This window comes from Eriocheir sinensis, chromosome 15 (assembly GCF_024679095.1).
Source record: "Eriocheir sinensis breed Jianghai 21 chromosome 15, ASM2467909v1, whole genome shotgun sequence".
In the NCBI taxonomy this organism is placed as follows: Eukaryota; Metazoa; Arthropoda; class Malacostraca; order Decapoda; family Varunidae; genus Eriocheir; species Eriocheir sinensis.
In genome coordinates, this window is record NC_066523.1 from 21,658,178 (window position 1) to 21,678,177 (window position 20,000).

General features: G+C 45.9%; 1 protein-coding gene across 2 annotated transcripts in view; it reads right to left on the reverse strand.

Annotated features, from left to right (window-relative positions):
- The window catches only part of LOC126999037 (sine oculis-binding protein homolog), a 150,178-nt gene that overhangs the window by 58,293 nt on the left and 71,885 nt on the right, over positions 1–20,000 (reverse strand). For both annotated transcript variants that reach the window (XM_050861393.1, XM_050861394.1), the window contains exon 2: positions 2,432–2,795. In XM_050861393.1, coding sequence (XP_050717350.1) covers positions 2,432–2,795 — 364 coding nt within the window. The remainder of the gene's footprint in view (positions 1–2,431; positions 2,796–20,000) is intronic.

Below are 20,000 nucleotides of genomic sequence, written 5' to 3' on the forward strand. Positions count from 1 at the left end.
CTCTCTCTCTCTCTCTCTCTCTCTCTCTCTCTCTCTCGCACCACCTGGCGACTCGAGTGTCAAAGCTCACGCCATCACAGCATAGAGAGAGCACGTTTTGGAGGTGACACAGGAGGGTCACCAAAGCACTCTCGAGGTCAAACACACACACACACACACACACACACACACACACACACACACACACACACACACACACACACACACACACACACACCTGTAAATATTTGGTGTACCTTGGCAGGTGCTCATTTCGCTGACCCAGACTCGCCTCAAACACACCAACACACGCACAAACACAGATCGCTCAACACAGGATTACTTCACAGACTTGGGTCACGTGATACAACAGAGCCTGACCTTTCCCAGTATGACCACAGCACAGAAGGTCACCCCGGACGGTATTGTATTGCGTGGGAGTGTTACCTCGTTTGACCTTTCATGACCTTATCTGCCGCCTGCCTTGCCCTCTTGACTAACCTTTACCATCTATTCTTCCCTCTCTCTTTCCTTCGTCTCCCTTTCTCTATCATAGCCTTATCTCTCTTTCTCTTACTCCCTATCTGCACTTCTCTCCTTGTCTGACCGTAAATGAATGACCTCACCTGCCTTTTGCCTCTCTCCTTGCCTAACCTTCTCTCTCTATTCTTCCCTCTCTTCTTCCTTCGTTTCCCTTTCCCTATCCCAGCCTTATCTCTTCCTCCCTATTTCTCTCCTTGTCTGACCATAAAAGAATGACCTCACCTGCCTCTTTCCTCTCTTCTTACTCAACCTTCTCTCTCTAGTCTTCCCTCTCTTCTTCCTTCGTCTCCGTTTCTCTGTCACAGCCTTATCTCTATCTCTTTCTCCTTATCTGCATCCTTCCCTTTCTACCTTGTCTGACCTTTAACTGACCTCACCAGCCTCTCTTCTTGCCTAACCTTCTCTCTCTCTGTTTTCCCCTTCCTCTTTTTTTTTCTCCCTTTACCATTGTTTCCCCTGTCTAACTCTCTACCTGTGTTCCTCCCTCCCTTCCTCCTTTGTGTCTCTCTAATATTGTCACACACCTCTCTTCCTTCCTAACTGCATTTCTTCCTCCCTTCCTCCCTCCCTCCCTCTTTTCTCTCCTTTTCTCTTCAATAGTCATTTCTCTGTTCTTTCGAATCTGCTTCCCTTCCTCATTTCTTCCCTCCCTCCCTCCCTTGTCTTTCTTTCATCTGTATCTGCTTCCCTCCCTCCCTTCCTCTCTTTCTCCCTTATCCCCCTCTACTATAGTCTTATCTCTCCCTATCTGCATTCCTCCCTCCCTTAGTTCCTCTCTCCCTTGTCTCCTTTTCTCTACCATTGCCTTCGCCCTCTACGAATACCACCCTTCATTCCTCCCTTCCTCCCGCCTTCCCTCCTCTTCCCTCCCATAGTCTTCACTGTATACACTTCCCTCCCTCTCTCCCTCCCTCTCCTCCTCCCTGACGCCTGGCCCGTTCAGGTGTCAGATTCCGTAGTGAGAGAGGGAGCGAGGGGGGAGAGAGCACGGGGAGGGAGGGGCCCCATATCTCCGCTCCGACAAATATAGCTTGGGAAGGTTCATTTGGCGTGCCGCGTCTGGACCCCCGCCAGCCGCGCCTCCACCTGGGAGTAGCTGCGACTAATTATTTCCTGAGACTCGGGGACGTGTGGGAGGCGCGGACGGCGGGGGTGGAAAGATGGCGATCGGGCACAGATGAAAGGAGGATGGGAAGGGTGCGCGGCAGGGAAGGAGGGAGGGAAGAAGCGAGGGAAGGATGAGAGATTAGGTCAGTGAACTTGTTGTCGGTTCCTAGGCATTTTTGTAGACGTAATTGAATAGTGATAATGATAATAACATGAATAATAATAAATGAGAAGAATGATGATATAAACGATAATAATTCTCATTTTATTTTCGTGAATCTTGTAATTAAAGAAGCAGGTAGAAAAGGCAGACAAGGAAACATAAGGCTATAAAGAGTTTGAAAGACCCCAAGAGACGGGTAATCATTTGATGAGGTACTATTGCTAATATCTTCGCATGTATCCACTGAGCATTTCTTTTTTGAGTCTTTTTAGCTACTGTTATTTCTTCATGTATCTGTTGGAGGTTTCTTTTTTTTAGTGGATATTACTGTTATTTTTTTTTCTTACATCAAAGGACACGACTCAAGGGCAACAAAAGGAGTACAAAATAAAAAAAGCCCGCTACTCGAGAGAGGTCAATTTCGGGTGGAGAGCTGCCTTGATACACTCTTTTGCATGTATTCATTGATCGTCCTTTTACTGAGAGTCTTATTACTGTTCCGCGTGTGTCTACTGAGCGTTCTTTCGTCAGTGTTCGAGGCAACTCACTGTATCCTCACCTTCACTTTGATCACGCACATGCTACAGGTGGAACACACACACACACACACACACACACACACACACAGGTAACACTCACCGGACTTGGGCGTGCTGCCGCGGGAGGAGCCGGATCCCTGGTCAGTCTTGAGGGGGCTGACACTCCTGACGCTCTGCTCAGCCTGACGCTGCACCGCCATGTCCTCGGAGTCCAGAGAGTCATCCTCGTGCTCCGCCTCCGAGCCCTGCTGCAGCGCCGGGCTCTGGGCAGGGGGCGGGGGGCTGGGTTTGATTTGACGGGGCGCGGGGCTCCGGGCTGCGGAGGGGCGGGCGGGGCTGGTGGGGCGCGGCGGGCTGTGGGTGGCGGTGAAACGGTGCAGCGACAGGCCCAGAGTGTCGCGACTGTCCACCTTGCTATAGCCGTACAGGCCCAGCAGCTCGTTCATGGCGGTCTCTGCGAATTCCTGCAACGGGGAGAGGCAACTGTTAGCCGAGGTGTGGAGGGGGGGGAGGGCGGAGTGAAGAGTAAAGAGAGAGAGAGAGAGAGAGAGAGAGAGAGAGAGAGAGAGAGAGAGAGAGAGAGTATGAGTGTGTCTGTGTGTGCGTGTGTTCTCATGTGATTTAATACACCTGGCAGACGCGAGACCCGTCACCTCCGCGCCGCCTCATCACCGTCCCAACAGCTCACCTCCGCGGACAGACTCGTCAGACACTCGACACCAAATTACTCGGCGAGAAAACTCTTCACAACTCGTAATTCAAGTCCCGTCCTTGTTTTATTTTTTCTACATATCAAATTAGCCTTCCCAGGAAACCTCAGATTTCGTTTTGTATATACTTTAGGGAAAAAAGAGGAAGTTTATGTATACGATAAAAAAACGATACAAATGCGTTATGTTGTTTAATAGTCCAAGGAGGAGGGACAGAGGAAGGGGGACAAGAGAGGGTCATATTCTTAAACCTTCCGACGTCCAAGCAGATACATTTAACAAGGCTTTCGTGGGACTTGCGAGCATTTCCAGGGGTAGTTTTATGACCATGGTGGTAGTCTGACCCTTCCTCTGTATCGTGAACGTAAAGAAACACCTATGGAGACGCGTTTGACCTCTTATTTTGCCTTTAGATATTATGGATGCAAGAGAAGGGAGCGTCTAACAATACCAACCTGTCCTCTGCCCCTTCAAACCATTCCCACTCTCTGACAACCTAACCCGCACTCTCTACCAGCTCCCGCAACCTCTTCCTGTCGTCACCCCTGTCTCATGTACACCTAACTTTCTCTTCCACAAATCCACCACTACATTGTCAGGCACCTTTATCCCTGTCTTCCCACACTCCCTAATCCATTCTTTACTCTATTTAATCCGTACTTTGAACCCTTATATGTCTACTCCTTCGCCCTTCTTTTCCTCCACCTTTCTATTCCGTCAGTTGCCTCTATCTTTACCAGTCGCCACACCCCGGCCTTTTTCCTATCTTATCTCACTCATTTTTCCTAACCTTCTCTTTCACATACTTTCTCGCACTTTTACGATCATTTGCCTCTCTTCCTGTCAGTCACTCTCCCCTGCCAACCCTGTTTCTTACTCTCCATCTCCCTAAAAAAGTTCCCTTCCGTCAGCCGTCCATCCTTGCCAATCGCTCCGCCCTGCCATGTTCCTATTCTGCTTCACTCACTCTTCCTAACCTGTTCCACACATCCTCCTCCCCACCCTTACGGTTATTTGCCTCTCTTCCTGTCAGTCACTCTCCCCTGCCAACCCTGTATCTTACTCTGCTTTCCCCCCCAAAAAAAAGTTCCCTTCCGGCATCCGTCCTTAACCACTTCATTCCCCGCATGTCAACTAATCCCAAATCTCTTCCCCTTAATTGTTCTTTCTTTTTATCTCTCCTCTTACACTTGTCCGTCCTTCAATCTCCTTCAGTCAGCCGTCGAAGCACTCATTTGACCCTTTCTTATTCCCATCACTCCTCTAACCCCCCATCCATTACTCCTTCCCCTCTTTAGTTATCCATCCCCTCTATCCCTCTTCCATAACTTGTCTATTCTCAGTCAGTCCCTTCACCATTCATTTGCCCCCTCCTCCCCCTATTACCCCCTTTAAATACCCACCCTTTACCCCTTTTTTCTTTAGTCATCCGTCCTGTTCTACCTCTCCTTCACCTCTCCGTCTTCCAGTCACCGTTTTCTTCTTCTGTAGTGCTTTTTCATACTCTCCTATTTTTCGTTCCCTTTCCACTCTTCCCTCTTGTACCCTCTTCTGCCCCCCTCCCCCCCTTCCTCCCCTTCGAAAAGCTGTGGTACACGTTCGTCAGGTATCCTCACGCAGCCTGTTTGGGTATCTTCGTGTAACCTTTCTGTTTTATCATTTTTCTTCTTCTTCTTCTTCTTCTTCTTCTTCTTCTTCTTCTGATTCGTCTTCTTTTCTGTCCGTTTTTCGTTGCCTTTGTTATTGTTATTCTTATTCGTATTCTTATTTTTATATTTGTTATCATTATCTTTTCTTTTATCCACAGGTGAACAGGTGAGTGTCCTACCTGGAGTTTGGCAGAGATCACCTGGGCCACCTGGACACCTCTTTCATCCATCCGTGCCACACATCACCACGCCCTCCATCCCCCCATAACACATCCCACCTCGCTCACCCTCCACCCCCAGCCAACACCAACCCACACTCTCTTCCCTTCCCCACCACCCATCACCACATCCTTCCTCCCCATCCTAATGCATCACAGCACACTCCTCCTTCACCCTCCTCCCCCAACCAGCACCACTACCAGACACTCACCTCCCTCCTCTACTACCCACCACCCATTACCTTGCCACCCTTTCCCAGCACCCTCTCCATGTACTACCCTCACACATCACACCTCTCACCCGTCACCACTATCCTTCCTTCCCACGCACCCATGCCTCCTCCTCACTCACCCATGACTCTTCGCCCCTTCCCCTCCCCTCCAAACGCAAGACCACCGATTTCCAATATGATGGTAAAAAGAGGTAAGTTTTATTTTATTTACATTCTAATAGATTGACGTGCCTATGTCTATCCATCCATCCACCTATCTATATGTTTTTTTCTATTTTTTTATTTACACATTTCGTACTCTTTGTAGTGTTTTTCTATCTACGTCGTTGGTCAGTTGCTACAATACGTTTTTTTTTTTTTTGTTTTTTTTAAGCAAGGAGACAGCTCAAGGGCACACACAAAAAAGGAAACAATAATAAAAAAAAAAAGCCCGCTACTCGCTGCATCTAAAAAGAATCCAAAGAGGTGGCCGCAAGAGGGGTCAGTTATGGGAGGAAAGGTGTCCTAATACCCTCCTCTTGAAAGATTTGCTGGATATACAAAATTAAATGGAATGCTATTTTTCTCAGGATACACGGCTTACAATATTCACATTCTCTTAACCGCACTAAAAGCTCTGTAACCCTTCTGTAGCCTCTCTTATTTTTCCTCTGTCCTAATTTTTCTTCCATTTTCCGTTTCAGATTTTTTTTTTTTTAATTCTTTTTACCTCACGATCTTTCTCCAATATATATTTTTCTCCTCTTCCTCCTCCTCCTGGTCCGCTTCCTCCTGTAGCATCCCTTATTTTTCCAGTCGTATTTTTTTCTGTTTTTCGTTTCCCATCTTTTACATTCCCTTTCTCCCCTTTTTCTTCACCCATATTTATTTTTCTCCTCCTCCTCCTCTTCCCCCTCCTCCTCCTCCTCCTTCTCCTTTTCCTTTTCCTTCTCCTTATACAGTTGCTAGGAAGTGACGACCCCGGGAGTAGTTTCTTGGGGGCCACAGTCTTAGTAGCGAGGTGTTTATAATTGGTTTAGTGGTCGGCGAGTCCGCGGAGTCGAAAGTGGGACATTAATAAAGCGACTGTTTCCCTGACCCCCAAGACCCAGGTGTGGAAAAGTAAATAGTGTCCACCTGGTATGTTGAGAGAGAGAGAGAGAGAGAGAGAGAGAGAGAAGCTATTATCTATACAATTAAAAAAACGTATTATACATTTTTTTCTCGTTTCTGTAAATATGACTAGATCACCTTTCTCTCTTTCTATCCTATCGATCCATCAAAACCAACATCAACAATACTTCTACCACCACAACCACCACCAACACCAACAACACCATCACCAACAACAAAAACAACAACAGTAACAATCCGCTTCATCATTGCCGAGGAGGTTCAGGTGAGTGAGGATGGTCACCTGAGCCCTCCTCTACCTGTCCTCCCTCCCTCCCTCCCTCCCTCCAGTCTCTCTCATTCCCCCAGATCCCTCCTTCCCTCTATCCTCAGCATTCCTTCCTTCCTTCCTTCCTGCCTGCCTTTCATTCCCTTTACCCTTCTCCCTCCCTCCTTCCCTGTCCCTTCCAGTCCCCAGCTTTCCTTCCTTCCTACCTCTCATTCCTCCTTCCCTCCTCCCTCCCTCCCTCCCTCCTTTTCTGTCTTTCTCATTTCCTCTCAGTCTTTTCTCTCTCTTTCCTCCCTGACCTTCCTAACTTCAGTTCATCATTTCTCTTTCCTCCCTTCCTCCATCCCTCTCTCTCGGCATTCTTTTCTCCACCTGGAACAGTATCCCCCGTTCGAGAGAGAGAGAGAGAGAGAGAGAGAGAGAGAGAGAGAGAGAGATGCCATTATCATTATTATCTCTTCTTATTTTTTGTTTCGTTGGTCACACACAGTTTAGTTACATTCTTCTTTCTTAACACTTGCAACATTTTTTTTCTACTCCTTCCTCTCCTTTTCGTTCTCTCTTCCTCCTCCTCCTCCTCCTCCGGTGTCTTGCGATCCTCTTCTCGTTGACCCTTCTCCTGTTGCATCTCATTTTCATCATACCCTGTTTTTTCATCCTCATCCTCATCTCTCCCTATTTCTACTTTTTCCTTCCCCTCATCTCCTCCCCCTCTTCGTCTGCCTTATTTTTTTTCTCTCTCTCTCTCTCTCTCTCTCTCTCTCTCTCTCTCTCTCTCTCTCTCTCTCTCTCTCTCTCTCTCTCTCTCTCTCTCTCTCTCTCTCTCTCTCTCTCTCTCTCTCTCTCTCTCTCTCTCTCTCTCTCTCTCTCTTTATATAGTTATCTTGATTTTCCTCTTTGCTCCTTTTCTTGTTATTCATTTTTATTCTTCTTCTCCTTTCCTTTCTTATCTTTCTCCCGTTGCTTCTTCTCTTCTTCCTCCTCTCCATCTGTCTTTTCTCTTCCCTGGTTCTTCTCTTCTTCCTCCCCTTCTTCCTCCTCCTCTTAATCTTCGCCCTTCTGTTTCTCCTCCTCTTCGCCTTCGTTCTCTCCTCTCTTCTCTTTCTCCTGTTCCTTCATCTCCAATTCCTCCTCTTCATCTTCGCCTTCTCCTCTTCCTCCTCCTCCTCCTCTTCATCTTCACCCTCTCCCTTCTTCTCTTTCGACTGTTCCGCCTCCACCTCCTCCTTTTCATGTTCGTCCTTTCCCTTTTCCTCTCTCTCCCATTCTTTCTTCTTTTCTTCCACCATCTTTGTCATCTCCCTTTTCCTCTTTCTCCCGTTCTTCCTCCTTCTCTTCCTCCTCCTGCTCCTCCTCCTCCTCTCCTTCCTCCTCGATTAAATAGGGAACTTGATCCTAAGCCGCGAGATGTTTCAAATTGGACACACTTGATACATATCCTGGGAAGCCGTCAGCGGATACCCTTCCTCCGTCCTGCCCTCTCTCGCTCCCTCGCAGAATGGAACACGGATGAAGCTTTCCCTTAATAAGAGTTTTGGGTGATCAGGTGACGGCAAGATGAGGGCTGAGCGAGCGAGTGTGAGGGGGGAGGAAGGGGGGTGGGGATATGTGTGGGTGTGTATGTGTGTGGGTGTGTGAGTGGGTGTGGGTGTGTTTCCATTTCCCGGATAAGCCTCGCCAGTCCACGGCAACCCGATACGTTTAATAATCATAGCCACCTCGACGAACATCATAGTATCAGTTTAGTTTACATTTAGTTTCGTTTAATCCACACTTTCAATAATTTCAGGGCTTGCATACCCACCACTCCTCTGTAGTCTATTCAGGAGCAGTAAGTAGCGGGCTTTTTTTTTTTCATTATTGTTTTCTCTTTTTTTTTACGCCTTGAACTGTCTCCTTTGCTATGAAAAAAAAAAAGCTTTCGTAGAGGGTTTTGGGGGTATTGCCATGGGTAGTTTTATGAGCCTAGTGATACTCTGACAAGTCTTCTGCGACATGAACGTGAGAAACCCTTTTGAGAACCCGACTAATCTCCTTTGAGGCCCTTGGAAATACTTGTTGTTGAAGCCAAAAGCGACTGTGAATACAGGCCGAGTTTTGCGGTCCGAGTATTGAGGTTAATGAGTCCAGGTGTAACAGGTCAAATCTCACCCTTGCAGTCTTTCACTTCATATTGGTCCCAGTCTAACAGTTCCAATCTCATGTTCTAAGTCTCATATTCCCAGTCTCACATTTCCAGTCTCTTATTCTCAGTCTCACATTCCCCCCGTCTCACAGTTCCAGTTCTTCCCTTCTTCCTCCTCCTCTTAATCCTCGCCCTCTCCTCTCTTATGTTTCTCCTCCTCTGTATTTTCGATCTCTCTTCTCTTCTCTTTCTCCTGTTACTTCTTTTCATCTTTCTGCTCCTCTTCATCTTCGTCTTCTCCCTTTTCCCACTTTTTCGGACTCATATTCCCAGTCCCACATTCCCAGTCCCACAGTCCCAGTCCCACATTCCCAGTCCCACATTCCCAGTCTCACAGTTAGTTTCATCTCTTTCTTCCCCTTTCTCCTCTTCTCTCCGGCGAATCCTTTCTTTCTTCCCTTCCTCTTCCCTACCATCTCTTTCTTCCTCTCTCCTCCTCCTCTTCTCTCTGGCGATTCTTTTCTTTCTTCCCGCTCCCTCTGTTCCTCTCCCTCGCTCGCTCCCTCCCGCCTGGAACCCGAGATTGCTTGGAGCACAAGTTTAGGCATCAGTTGAGGGTTTCGGTTTCCATTTCTTCTTGTCAACAGACTTACGTAGGTACAGAGAAGCCGAGAGCCGCCCCGTGATTGCTTCCCGAATAACCAGGTAGAGAGAGAGAGAGAGAGAGAGAGAGTTAGTTAGTTAGTTAGTTAGTTTAAGAAAAAAAAACTTAGAGTATTCGATATTACTTATTTTATTTCGGTACTTCAAGGCCTGTATCAAATCTCCTGGAAGTCATTTTTTTTTTCTAACGTACAGATAGGAAGAGAAGAAAGGAAGGTAGGAAGGAATAAACGAAGGAATATGGGAGGAAAGAGAGGGAGGTGAGGAGGGAGGGAAGGCAGGAGGAAGGGAGGGAATAGGCGCAAGCTTTAACAGGTGAGAGGTTACATTTACACACCTGAGAACCTGTCTATCCGCCCTTCCTCCGATAGCGAACCTTACCTTAGGCCTTGGGAAGATGGAGGAAAGGAAGGACGGGGGCGGGAGGGAGGGAGGGAGAAAAGGGAGGGCACAGAGGTGGAATGAGGAAGGAAAAGGAGGGGATAAGGGTAGGATAGACGACAGGGGGTAGGGAATAGGAACAGAGGTTAAGCTAAGAATAAAAAGGTCACGTGAGATTCAGAGCTCGCCTCCAGGGTGAAAAAAAAGAGAGGGAAGGAAGAGGAAGAGGAGGAGGAAGAGGAGTGAGAGGAGGAGGAGGAGAAGGAAGAGGAGGGGTGTCATGTAATCTTGAAAACGTGAGATCGCTTACATCTTCGGGTACAGGCAGAAGACCACGCTCACAGGACACGAAGGAGGAAGAGGAGGAGGAGGAGGAGAAAGAAAGATGGAAACATGGAAATACAGACAAAAGGAAACCTATTGGCTCATTACGAGGTTGACCACTCTGGTGATTTAATCTGCTCAAAAGTCACTTCATACCTGGAGAGCGGATGAAGGCACTTTGGTTTTCTGTTTACTCCTGGCGCGACAAAATACCAGTCGATTCGAGTCTTAAAGGAGTTGATGGTTTTCACACTTTTCCATTTCTGAAGGAAGCTTGTTTCAATGGCGAATGACTCGGTTTGAGAAGAAACACCTGCCGATATCTGCAGTACATCGCCTCGCATAAATAGGTAGACCATTCTTTCTAGTTCTTGAGTTGGTTTGTAGCTTAAAGAACTTGGAGTAATCGACGTTAATGTGCTACTTCAGTTACTTGATGACCTAAATTATTATCTCTCTATTTCCAGCGTAAAGAAGTTGAGTCGCTCGAGTCGTTCCTCATTAGATTTAATTTTCGTGGCGCTTCGGGGGAGGAGGAAGAGGTGGAAGAGGAGGAAAATAGGCGTGATGTTTGGAAGAAGGTGGCGAGAAGGGACAGAGGAAAAGAAAAACAAAGAAGACGGAAATAAAGAGGCCAAAAGAGTGACGGAGGGAAGTAGAGAATTATGGAAAGAACATTAGACAGACGAAGTGGAGAGAGAGAGAGAGAGAGAGAGAATGAGGACAACCCTTAAAACAAAATCATTATCCCGCATCTTGCTCTCTTTGTTCGCCATCATTTAAAGAAACCGTAGCCAAAGTTTTTACCTATTATTATTATTATTATTATTATTATTATTATTATTATTATTATTATTATTATTATTATTATTATTATTATTATAGCTATTACTGTTATTATTCTTACTCTTCAAAGCGTTACGTACAAAACCATTAACTGTGTGTGTGTGTGTGTGTGTGTGTGTGTGTGTGTGTGTGTGTGTGTGTGTGTGTGTGTGTGTGTGTGTGTGTGTGTGTGTGTGTGTGTGTGGAACCAACACCCCATATCAAAAACATTCATTAAAATTTCGCATGTTGTAACGACGAAGAGAGAGAATAAAATGACCGACTTTTTTTCCTTCTATAGCTGTTACTACTACTACTAACTCTACTCTCATGTGTCAGTAATGCATTATATAAGGCTTGCGATTCCACGCTTCTCTATTTCATTACACTTATTTTAATAATTATGTACAATACAATCAACAGGTATATAGATTTAGTTCTCTCTCTCTCTCTCTCTCTCTCTCTCTCTCTCTCTCTCTCTCTCTCTCTCTCTCTCTCTCTCTCTCTCTCTCTCTCTCTCTCACACACACACACACACACACACACACACCAGGGAAAGATCTTTGTTTTATCTCTGTATTTTTTTTCTAATGGTAAGGTGAGGCTCGGCGGGTATCATTATGAAGCGTCACTTGATCACAGTCTGTCATAATTAGCGGCCTGGGACGCGAGCTTCTTCCTCCTCCTCCTCCTCTTACTCTTCCTCCTCCTCCTCTTCCCTCTTCGTAAACTCTTTCCCCATTGCTCTCTTTTCTTCCTTTCTTTTCCTTTTCTTTCTCCGACCTTGTTACTCTTCCTTCTTTTCCTTCTTCTTCCTTCTTTTCCTTGCCTTCTCTTCTTCCTCTTCCTCCTCCTCCTCTTACTCTTCCTCCTCCTCTTCTTCCCTCTTCGTAAACTCTTTCCCGTTCCCCTCTTTTCTTCCTTTCTCTTTTCCCTTTCATTCTCCGATGTTGTTCCTCTTCCTCCTTCTCCTTCTTCCTTTTCTTCCATGCCTTCTCTTCTTCCTCCTCCTCCTCTTCTTTGTCCTTTTCTTCCCTCTTCGTAAACTCTTCCCCGTTGCTCTCTTTTCTTCCTTTCTTTTTTTTCCATTTCCTTCTTCAACCTTGTTCCTCTTCCTCCTTTTCCTTCTTCCTTCTCTTCCTTTCCCTCTCTTCTTTCTTCTTCGTAAATTCTTCCTCTTTTTCCTACTTTTCCTTCTTCTCTTATGCATTCTCCTTTCTTCTTCCCTGTTATTTTTTTTGTCTTCTTCTCTTCTTCATTTTCTGACCCTGCTCCGCTTCCTCTTCCTCCTCTTGTTCCTCCTTTCCTTCCCTTTTGTTTCCTCTTCCCTCCATCTTCCTTCTCGTTTTTCCTTCCCTTCTTCCTCACAGTTTGCGTCTCCTTCCCTCCTCTTCCTCTTCTTCTTCCTCCTCCCTCTCCCTAAACTCTATGATCCGCTTCCTCTTCCTTCTCCTTTCCTTCCCTTTCCTTACCTCTTGTTTCCTCTTCCCTCCATCTTCCTCCTCGTTTTTCCTTCCCCTCTACCTCACATTTTGCTTCCCTTTCCCTTCTTCCTCCCCCTCCTCTTCTTCTTCCTCCTCTTCCCTTTCCCTAAACTCTTTCCCTTTTTCTACTCCTCCTTCTCATTAGCTTTCTCCTTCCTTCTCTTTCTCGCTTTTTTTTATTCTCCTTTATCTTCTTTATATTTCTTGACCTTGCTTCTCCTATTTTTTTTCCTTCCCTCCCTATTCCTCTTTCTCCATTTCCCTCTTCATAAACTCCTTCCCCCTTTTCCTCCTTTTCCTCCTTTTATGCTTTCTCCTTTCTTTTTCCTTGTTCTTAGATTTCCCTTCCTCATCTTTGCTCTCCTTCCGTTTCCTCTATATTTTTTTTTCTTTTCCTTCTCTCTCACCTTTTCTTTCCCCTTCTCTCCGTTTCACTTTCACCTTGCGTCTTTTTCTCCTTTTCCTTCTCCTCCTCCTTCTCTTTCCCTGGCAATGTCTACTTCCTCTTTTCTCCTCCTTTTCCTCCTCTTTATCTCTTATCCTTCCTCATTCCCTTCTTGCTCATTACCCTTTTACTCTCTTTCTATCTTCCCATCTTCTTTTTTCTCCTTCCGTCAAATTCTTATTCCCCTCTTTTTCCTCCTCTTCCTCTGATCATTCTACTTGCTGTTCTTTCTTTCATTCTTCTCTTACTTCAATATTACTGCATTCTCCTCTTCTTCCTCTACCTCCTTTCCCTACTTCAATATTGCTACCTCTTCTTCCTCTACCTCCTCTTCCTGCTCCTTACCCTCTCCCATCTACTCCTTCACCTTCCTTTCTTCCTCCACCATCATTGCCTGGCCCTCCTCTTCCTCCTCCTCCTTCTAATCCTCATCATCTTGGCCTTTCTCCTCTTTCTTGTCATTCTGCGCTGCTTCAAATATTTATCCCGTGAAATATTCTAGCATGGGGATAAGTTGGCTGCTCAAGGGGGGTGAGGGGGAGGTATGGAGGGCTAGAGGAGGAAGGGAAGGAAGGGCGAGGCGAGGGAGACGAGGTGGTGATAATGGCGTGTCCTTCTGTATCTTTTTTCACTGTGCAGGAAGAAAATATCGAAGGTCTTGTGTTTAGCTATTTTTCGGAGAGGGACTTAGGAACCCGCCACTTATTTTTTGACGTGTTTGTTTTTGTGGAAGTGTAAGGCATTGCCATGTGGTTTAAAATTAAGGAACCCGCTACCTAATTTTTGGCGTGTTTGTTTTTGTGGAAGTGTTAAGCATTGGCATGTGGTTTAAAATTAAGGAACCCGCCACTTAATTTTTGACGTGTTTGTTTTTGTGGGTGTGTAAATCATTGGCATGTGGTTTAAAATTTAGGAACCCGCTACTTATATTTTTACGTTTTTGTTTTTGTGGATGTGTAAGGCATTGACATGTGGTTTAAAATTTAGGAACCCGCTACTTATATTTTTACGTTTTTGTTTTTGTGGATGTGTAAAGCATTGGCATGTGGTTTAAAATTTAGGAACCCGCCACTTATATTTTTACGTTTTTGTTTTTGTGGGTGTGTAAGGCATTGGCTTGTGGTTTAAAATTAAGGAACCCGCCACCTAATTTTTGACGTGTTTGTTTTTGTGGGTGTGTAAGGCATTGGCATGTGGTTTAAAATTAAGGAACCCGCCACCTAATTTTTGACGTGTTTGTTTTTGTGGAAGTGTAAAGCATTGGCGAGTGGTTTAAAATTTAGGAACCCGCTACCTATTTTTTGGCGTGTTTGTTTTTGTGGGTGTGTAAGGCATTGGCATGTGGTTTAAAATTTAGGAACCCGCTACCTAATTTTTGACGTGTTTGTTTTTGTGGGTGTGTAAGGCATTGGCGATGTGGTTTAAAAGTTAGTATCCTTATTTTCTTATGTGTTAAATTTGTTCCCTCATTTCCTCGTCTCTTCCGCCTTTTCCATTTAAGCTGCAAATGTCTGTTTTTTTCGCGCGTCACCAACCCGTATTAATTAACTTGACTCTCATTTATTCTTCCTCCACTTCCATTCATACAGCAACGGTCTGATTTCCATGCATTATTAGACCATATTAACTTGACTCCCAGGTGTTGCTCCTCTCTCTATCTCTTGTTCCTCTTCCTTCTTTTCCTTCTCCTGCCTTCTCTTCCTTTCCTTCTCTTCTTCCTTCTTAGTAAACTCTTCCCCTTTTTCCTACTTTTCATATTGCCCAATTCAGCCTTTTCAACGACTGATACAGAAACTCGATCAGGCGGATGAAAGATCTCCATTATGTATATGTTTAACGAAATGATGAAAGAAAAAAACGTAAAGCTGACCAGAATAACGAATTTTCTGATGATAAAGATGTGAGTGAAAGCTAAGTGAGGCTTCCTATAATTAATTGTCTGTCTGGGTTATATTATTGAGAGAGAGAGAGAGAGAGAGAGTAACTACCCTTTTTTCTCGTTTATTTTAAGATGATGCAGGTCAGTAATGAGTTATAGCAGCGTCTGGCAAAGAAAGTGAAAGAGGAAGTGAGGCAGCTCATGTAGGTGGGAGGGGTGGGGGGGGAAGGAACAGGTGAGGGCACAGGTAGAGGAGGAAGTGAGTCAGGGCAGGTGAGGGCGGTGAGTCACGGGCGGAACCTCAGAGAAGGATGTTAATGATGATGTTAACTGGGTAATGCTGACTAATTTTACCCCACCGTCTCGTGTGTGTGTGTGTGTGTGTGTGTGTGTGTGTGTGTGTGTGTGTGTTTTCCTCCGCGCAGCAATAAACTAAATTTGTAAGTCAACACATCAAGCTTTATGCCTTCTCGTCGGAGCCATCCACGCGGCGCAGAGAGGGAAAGAAGTGCCGAAAATATCACCATCACCACCATCATCATCACCATCACCATCACCCTTCATCACCCCATCACCATTACTCCCCCCTCCTTGCCACCGCTACGATTACCCTTCACCATCCTCGACACTATCAAGCATCTTCATTTCTTTGAGCTGTTTCTTTTATCGTAAAAAAAAACCATCACTATTCACCATAAACGTCACGATGATGCCTGCTACCATCACCATCATATCACCATCATTGCTATCCCCGGCACCACAAACACGCATCGACGTCATGTTCACTATACAGGCATCACCATCATCCTTGACAGCCATTTAATTCTTTCACTGTCCTTCGTTGGTTGAAAGTCACATGTTCACTGCACTTTCCTCGCTTCACAAACACACACAAACAAACAAACAAGCAAACATACAAACAAACATCTAAGCGTCGCATCTATATTACTGTTGCACGTTTTTTCTTCTTTCCGTATTTTCTTCTACATTAATTATTCTCTAAGTGATTTATTTGTCCTTTTATTTATGTATGCTTGATGGATAGGGGCAGTGTAATGGGCTGTGACGTCATGTGAAAGGGAGGTGGGATGTGGAGTGGAAGATGTGGACTGGAGGACAGGTATGGAAGGCTGTGTATGGTGAGGAGGGTAAAGTGTTCAGTGGTTGGGTATGTGGAGTGGTGTGGAGTTGGGGGAAATAGAGGGGAAGGTATGGAGTGGAGTGGGAGGCGTGGGGTGATGTGGAGTGGGTGGCATGCAGGTGTGGTGTGATGTGGTGGAGGGCAGGCATGGGGTGGAGGGAATGGTATGAAGTGGTGTTGAGAGAAGAGCTGGTGTGAAGTGGTGTGGTGGAGGGGTGTGGAGTGGTGTGGTGGAGAGCAGGTGTGGAGTGGTGTGGTGGAAGCGTGTGGTGTGGAGTGGGGTGGTGGAGGCGTGTGGTGTGGAATGGTGTGGTGGAGTGGCGTGGTGGAGAGCAGGTGTGGTGTGGCGAGGTGGAGAGCAGGTATGGAGTGGTGTGGTGGAGGGGTGTGGAGTGGTGTGGTGGAGAGCAGGTGTGGAGTGGTGTGGTGGAGGTGTGTGGTGTGGAGTGGCGTGGTGGAGTGGTGTGGTGTGGGAGGCGCCAAAATACACAAGTGATGGAATGGACTCTTGGCCCTGAGACATGAGCTTAAGGAAGGGAAGAAGGGAGGGAGGGAGAGAGGAAGGTAGAGATGGAGGAAAGTAGGGAGGGAGGGAGGAAGGAGGGAATGAGGAAGTAAGGGGAGGAGAAGGGAGGGATGTTGGAATGGAGGGAGGAAGGAAAGGAGGAAGAGAAGAAGGAATGGAGGGAGAGAGGAAGTAGTGGGAAAGAAAGGGAGGGAGGGAGGGAGAGAGGGAAGGAAGAAGGAAAGGAGGCGGGAAAGGGGGAGGTAGAAAGGAAAGGAGAAGGAAGGAGGTGGGGAAGGAAAGGAGGAAAAATGAAGGGAGGGAGGTTGGGAGGGAAACAACGAGGGAGGAAGGGAGGGAAGGCAGGAAGAAGGTAGGAAGGTACATGGGGAAAGAAGGAGGGAGGGGGGAAGGAAGGAAGGTTGAAAGAGATCGAGGAAAGAAGATAGAGGAAAAAACTTAAAAGGAAGTAACACAAGAAAATGGCAGAGAGAGAGAGAGAGAGAGAAAGGCCCTCTCTGTCATCCCTTTCGTAAGGTTTATACAACTAACGATACGTCACAGGCCCACGTGAGTCCTTTTTTGTACCGCACAATAACACATTAACGCTCCGTAAGAGTCTCTGGTGCCACTTTGCCGAGGTTTTCTCCCGCATGGTCGGACAATTTAACCTAAAATATTGCCTTGTTCATAGAGAGAGAAGAACATTTTCAAGCGTATCGAAATTAATGTTTTCTTGCCCCATCTGTCCTGTGAGTCGGTAGCCAAATATTGCACCGTGTGACCGTAGACTTATTATACATGACAGTGCTGTTGTGTTCACATGTCAGTAACAGCAACACCACCAACTATAATCCCAGTATCAAACAGAAAAACAAGAACAACAAACACAACTTTAACAAGAACAACAATAAAACACGAACAGCTGATGATGATACTACTGCTGTTCTTTCTACCGTCTCTGCTGCTACTGCTGTAATACGCCTTACGCTGATACTGCTTGATGTCATTAGTCAAGCGACCGTCCCCGTTAGATCAAGCAGCAGTGAGTGAGCAGCTGCTTCATGCACGTCCCTGTGTCACGCCCGCTTGCTCCATCCCCGTATATCAACACAGGTAAAAAAGAGAGATGAAATATTTACTGCCATGGCCAGAATTCCGACAAGAAACACCTCGAGCGATAATGTATGAGACGAAGAGGATATAAGTATGGTGGTGGTGGTGGTGGTGGTGGTGTGTGTGTGTGTGTGTGTGTGTGTCTGCAAGGTTCACATTTTCCTTTGTTTGCATATCATTGTGAGTCATTGTTGTACACACACACACACACACACACACACACACACACACACACACACAGGCACGCGCTCAACAACATCCCTATGTTTTTCCCTCGTATTTTTCTTAGTCAACAGAGCAAGCTATTTTTCTTACCCTGTACTCGGGAACGAAGAGGAAAGTTTCGCTGAAGACGTTCCGGAAAAAAAAAACGTTCCAGGAAAGAAGAAAACGAAGAGATAGAGACGTAGGTTGTTCATGTTCCTCCTCTCCTGCTTCTTCTCCTCCTTCTCTTCTCTCAAACACATGCCATTATCCCATCCTCATTCCTGTTTCTCCTCTCATAATTTATCCTTGGTTCCTCCTCCCTCCCCTTTGGTCCAACGATATATTTTTCCCTACATACTTCATCCTCTCTCTCTCTCTCTCTCTCTCTCTCTCTCTCTCTCTCTCTCTCTCTCTCTCTCTCTCTCTCTCTCTCTCTCTCTCTCTCTCTCTCTCTCTCTCTCTCTCTCTCTCTCTCTCTCTCTCTCTCTCTCTCTCTCTCTCTCTCTCTCTCTCTCTCTCTCTCTCTCTCTCTCTCTCCACTTATTGGCACCAACCGCTTCCTTCCTTTGCTTGCTCCACACCCTCTTCCACCTTTTTATATCTCCCCATCTTACCTTTCCACCCCTTTCCCTTCCCTCTCTCCTCCTTCCCCACCCCACACCTCACACTTGGCGCTGCTGTCGGCCTTTGCTCGTCTCCACCTGGCAGTAAGCGACCCTAGGACCTCACATGATATGGCGGCCCTCTGGTGGCTCTTTTCCTAACCTGCTTCCTCATCCTTCTACTACCTGCTCCCTCTCCTCTTCCCCCGTCTCCTTTTCCTCCTTCCTCTGGTGTTTCATGGTTTTATTCTGCTGATGTTTGCAGTTTAGTTATTTCAATCACTCTCTTTCTCCTCCTCCACCTTCCCCTTGATGATTCCTGGTTTTATTATGGTGGTATTTGAAGTTTATTTTATCTTCTTCAATCAGTCAGTTAGTTAATCATCAGGTGTTCTTCATATTCCTCCTCCTCCTTCTCTTATCCAGGTGTCCAAGTCATTCTCAGTGCTCCCAATTCACCTTTTCCTCCCCTTGAGACATTTTCCTTCCTTCTTTCCCTCTCCTACTCTTTCTCCCTCCATCGTTCTTATTTCCCATCATCATCCTCTTGACACCTCTACAGCTACACCGTCTCTTCCCTATCCCTTCTCTGCCTCTCTCTTCGTCCTCTCCCTCCCCCCCTCTCTCTCCCTCCCTTCCCATGCCTTCCTTCACGTGCTGAGTATCGCCAGGTGAAGAGACTTGCGAAAGAGGGATGATGTTTGCTGCTGCCACTATTAATACCCCACTACTACTACTACTACTTCTACTACTACTACTACTACTGCTACTACTACTACTACTACTACTACTGGTAATAAGCTGCAGCCTGTTACGTGAGAAGATAATTTCCTCACAACTCAAGCTGACTCACACAAAACGTTCATAAAACTCAACAGCGATGATCGTAGATGTCACTTGCTTGTGTGTGTGTGTGTGTGTGTGTGTGTGTGTGTGTGTGTGTGTGTGTGTGTGTGTGTGTGTGTGTGTGACAGTTTTACAATGACAGAGATGACGGTAAGCTTGTCGAGAGAGAGAGAGAGAGAGAGAGAGAGAGAGAGAGAGAGAGAGAGAGAGAGAGAGAGAGAGAGAGAGAGAGAGAGAGAGAGAGAGAGAGAGAGAGACTTGATGGCAGAAACAAACACACATTTAGTAGGACAAGAAGAAATAGACAGAAAGGAAATGTAGCAAAGCTTGATAAATGGCACAGACAGACACCTTGACAGACAGCCTGATCGAGTGACGGACGTGAGGGACAGAGACAGAGAGACACATAGACAGAAATAAAGTAGACATAAAGCTAAATAAAGAGATTGGAATGATATGAAGCTCGATAGACAGATAGAAATTGACAAGTTATAGATAGACTGTCAGTTAGGTATGAAAGAAGACAGGTTGAGAGATAGCCTTACTTTGTCTAAATGCTGAGTGGAAACATAGACACAAAAATAAGAAGCAAAAAGAAGAGAAATCAATATCAAGATGAGGATGAAGGAGCATGTGAAGGGTAGCGAAGGAACCTTAGGCAAAATAGGAACGGTTATTGTATAGGTTATATAGTAAAGGAGAAGAAAGGAAGGATGAGGCAAAGAGATGAGAGAGAAAAGATCAAAGGAGTGTGGAGAGATAATAATAGATAAGGAGAAGTTTGAGAGATAAGAAGCGCATATTAAGAGAGGAAAAGAGTGAAGGAATGTGGAGAAAAAGTGAAACGGGAATGAGGACAGTTGAGAGAGAGAGAGAGAGAGAGAGAGAGGTAAGGGAAAATGGAGTGTCAATAAAGTTGAAGAGAGAGAGAGAGA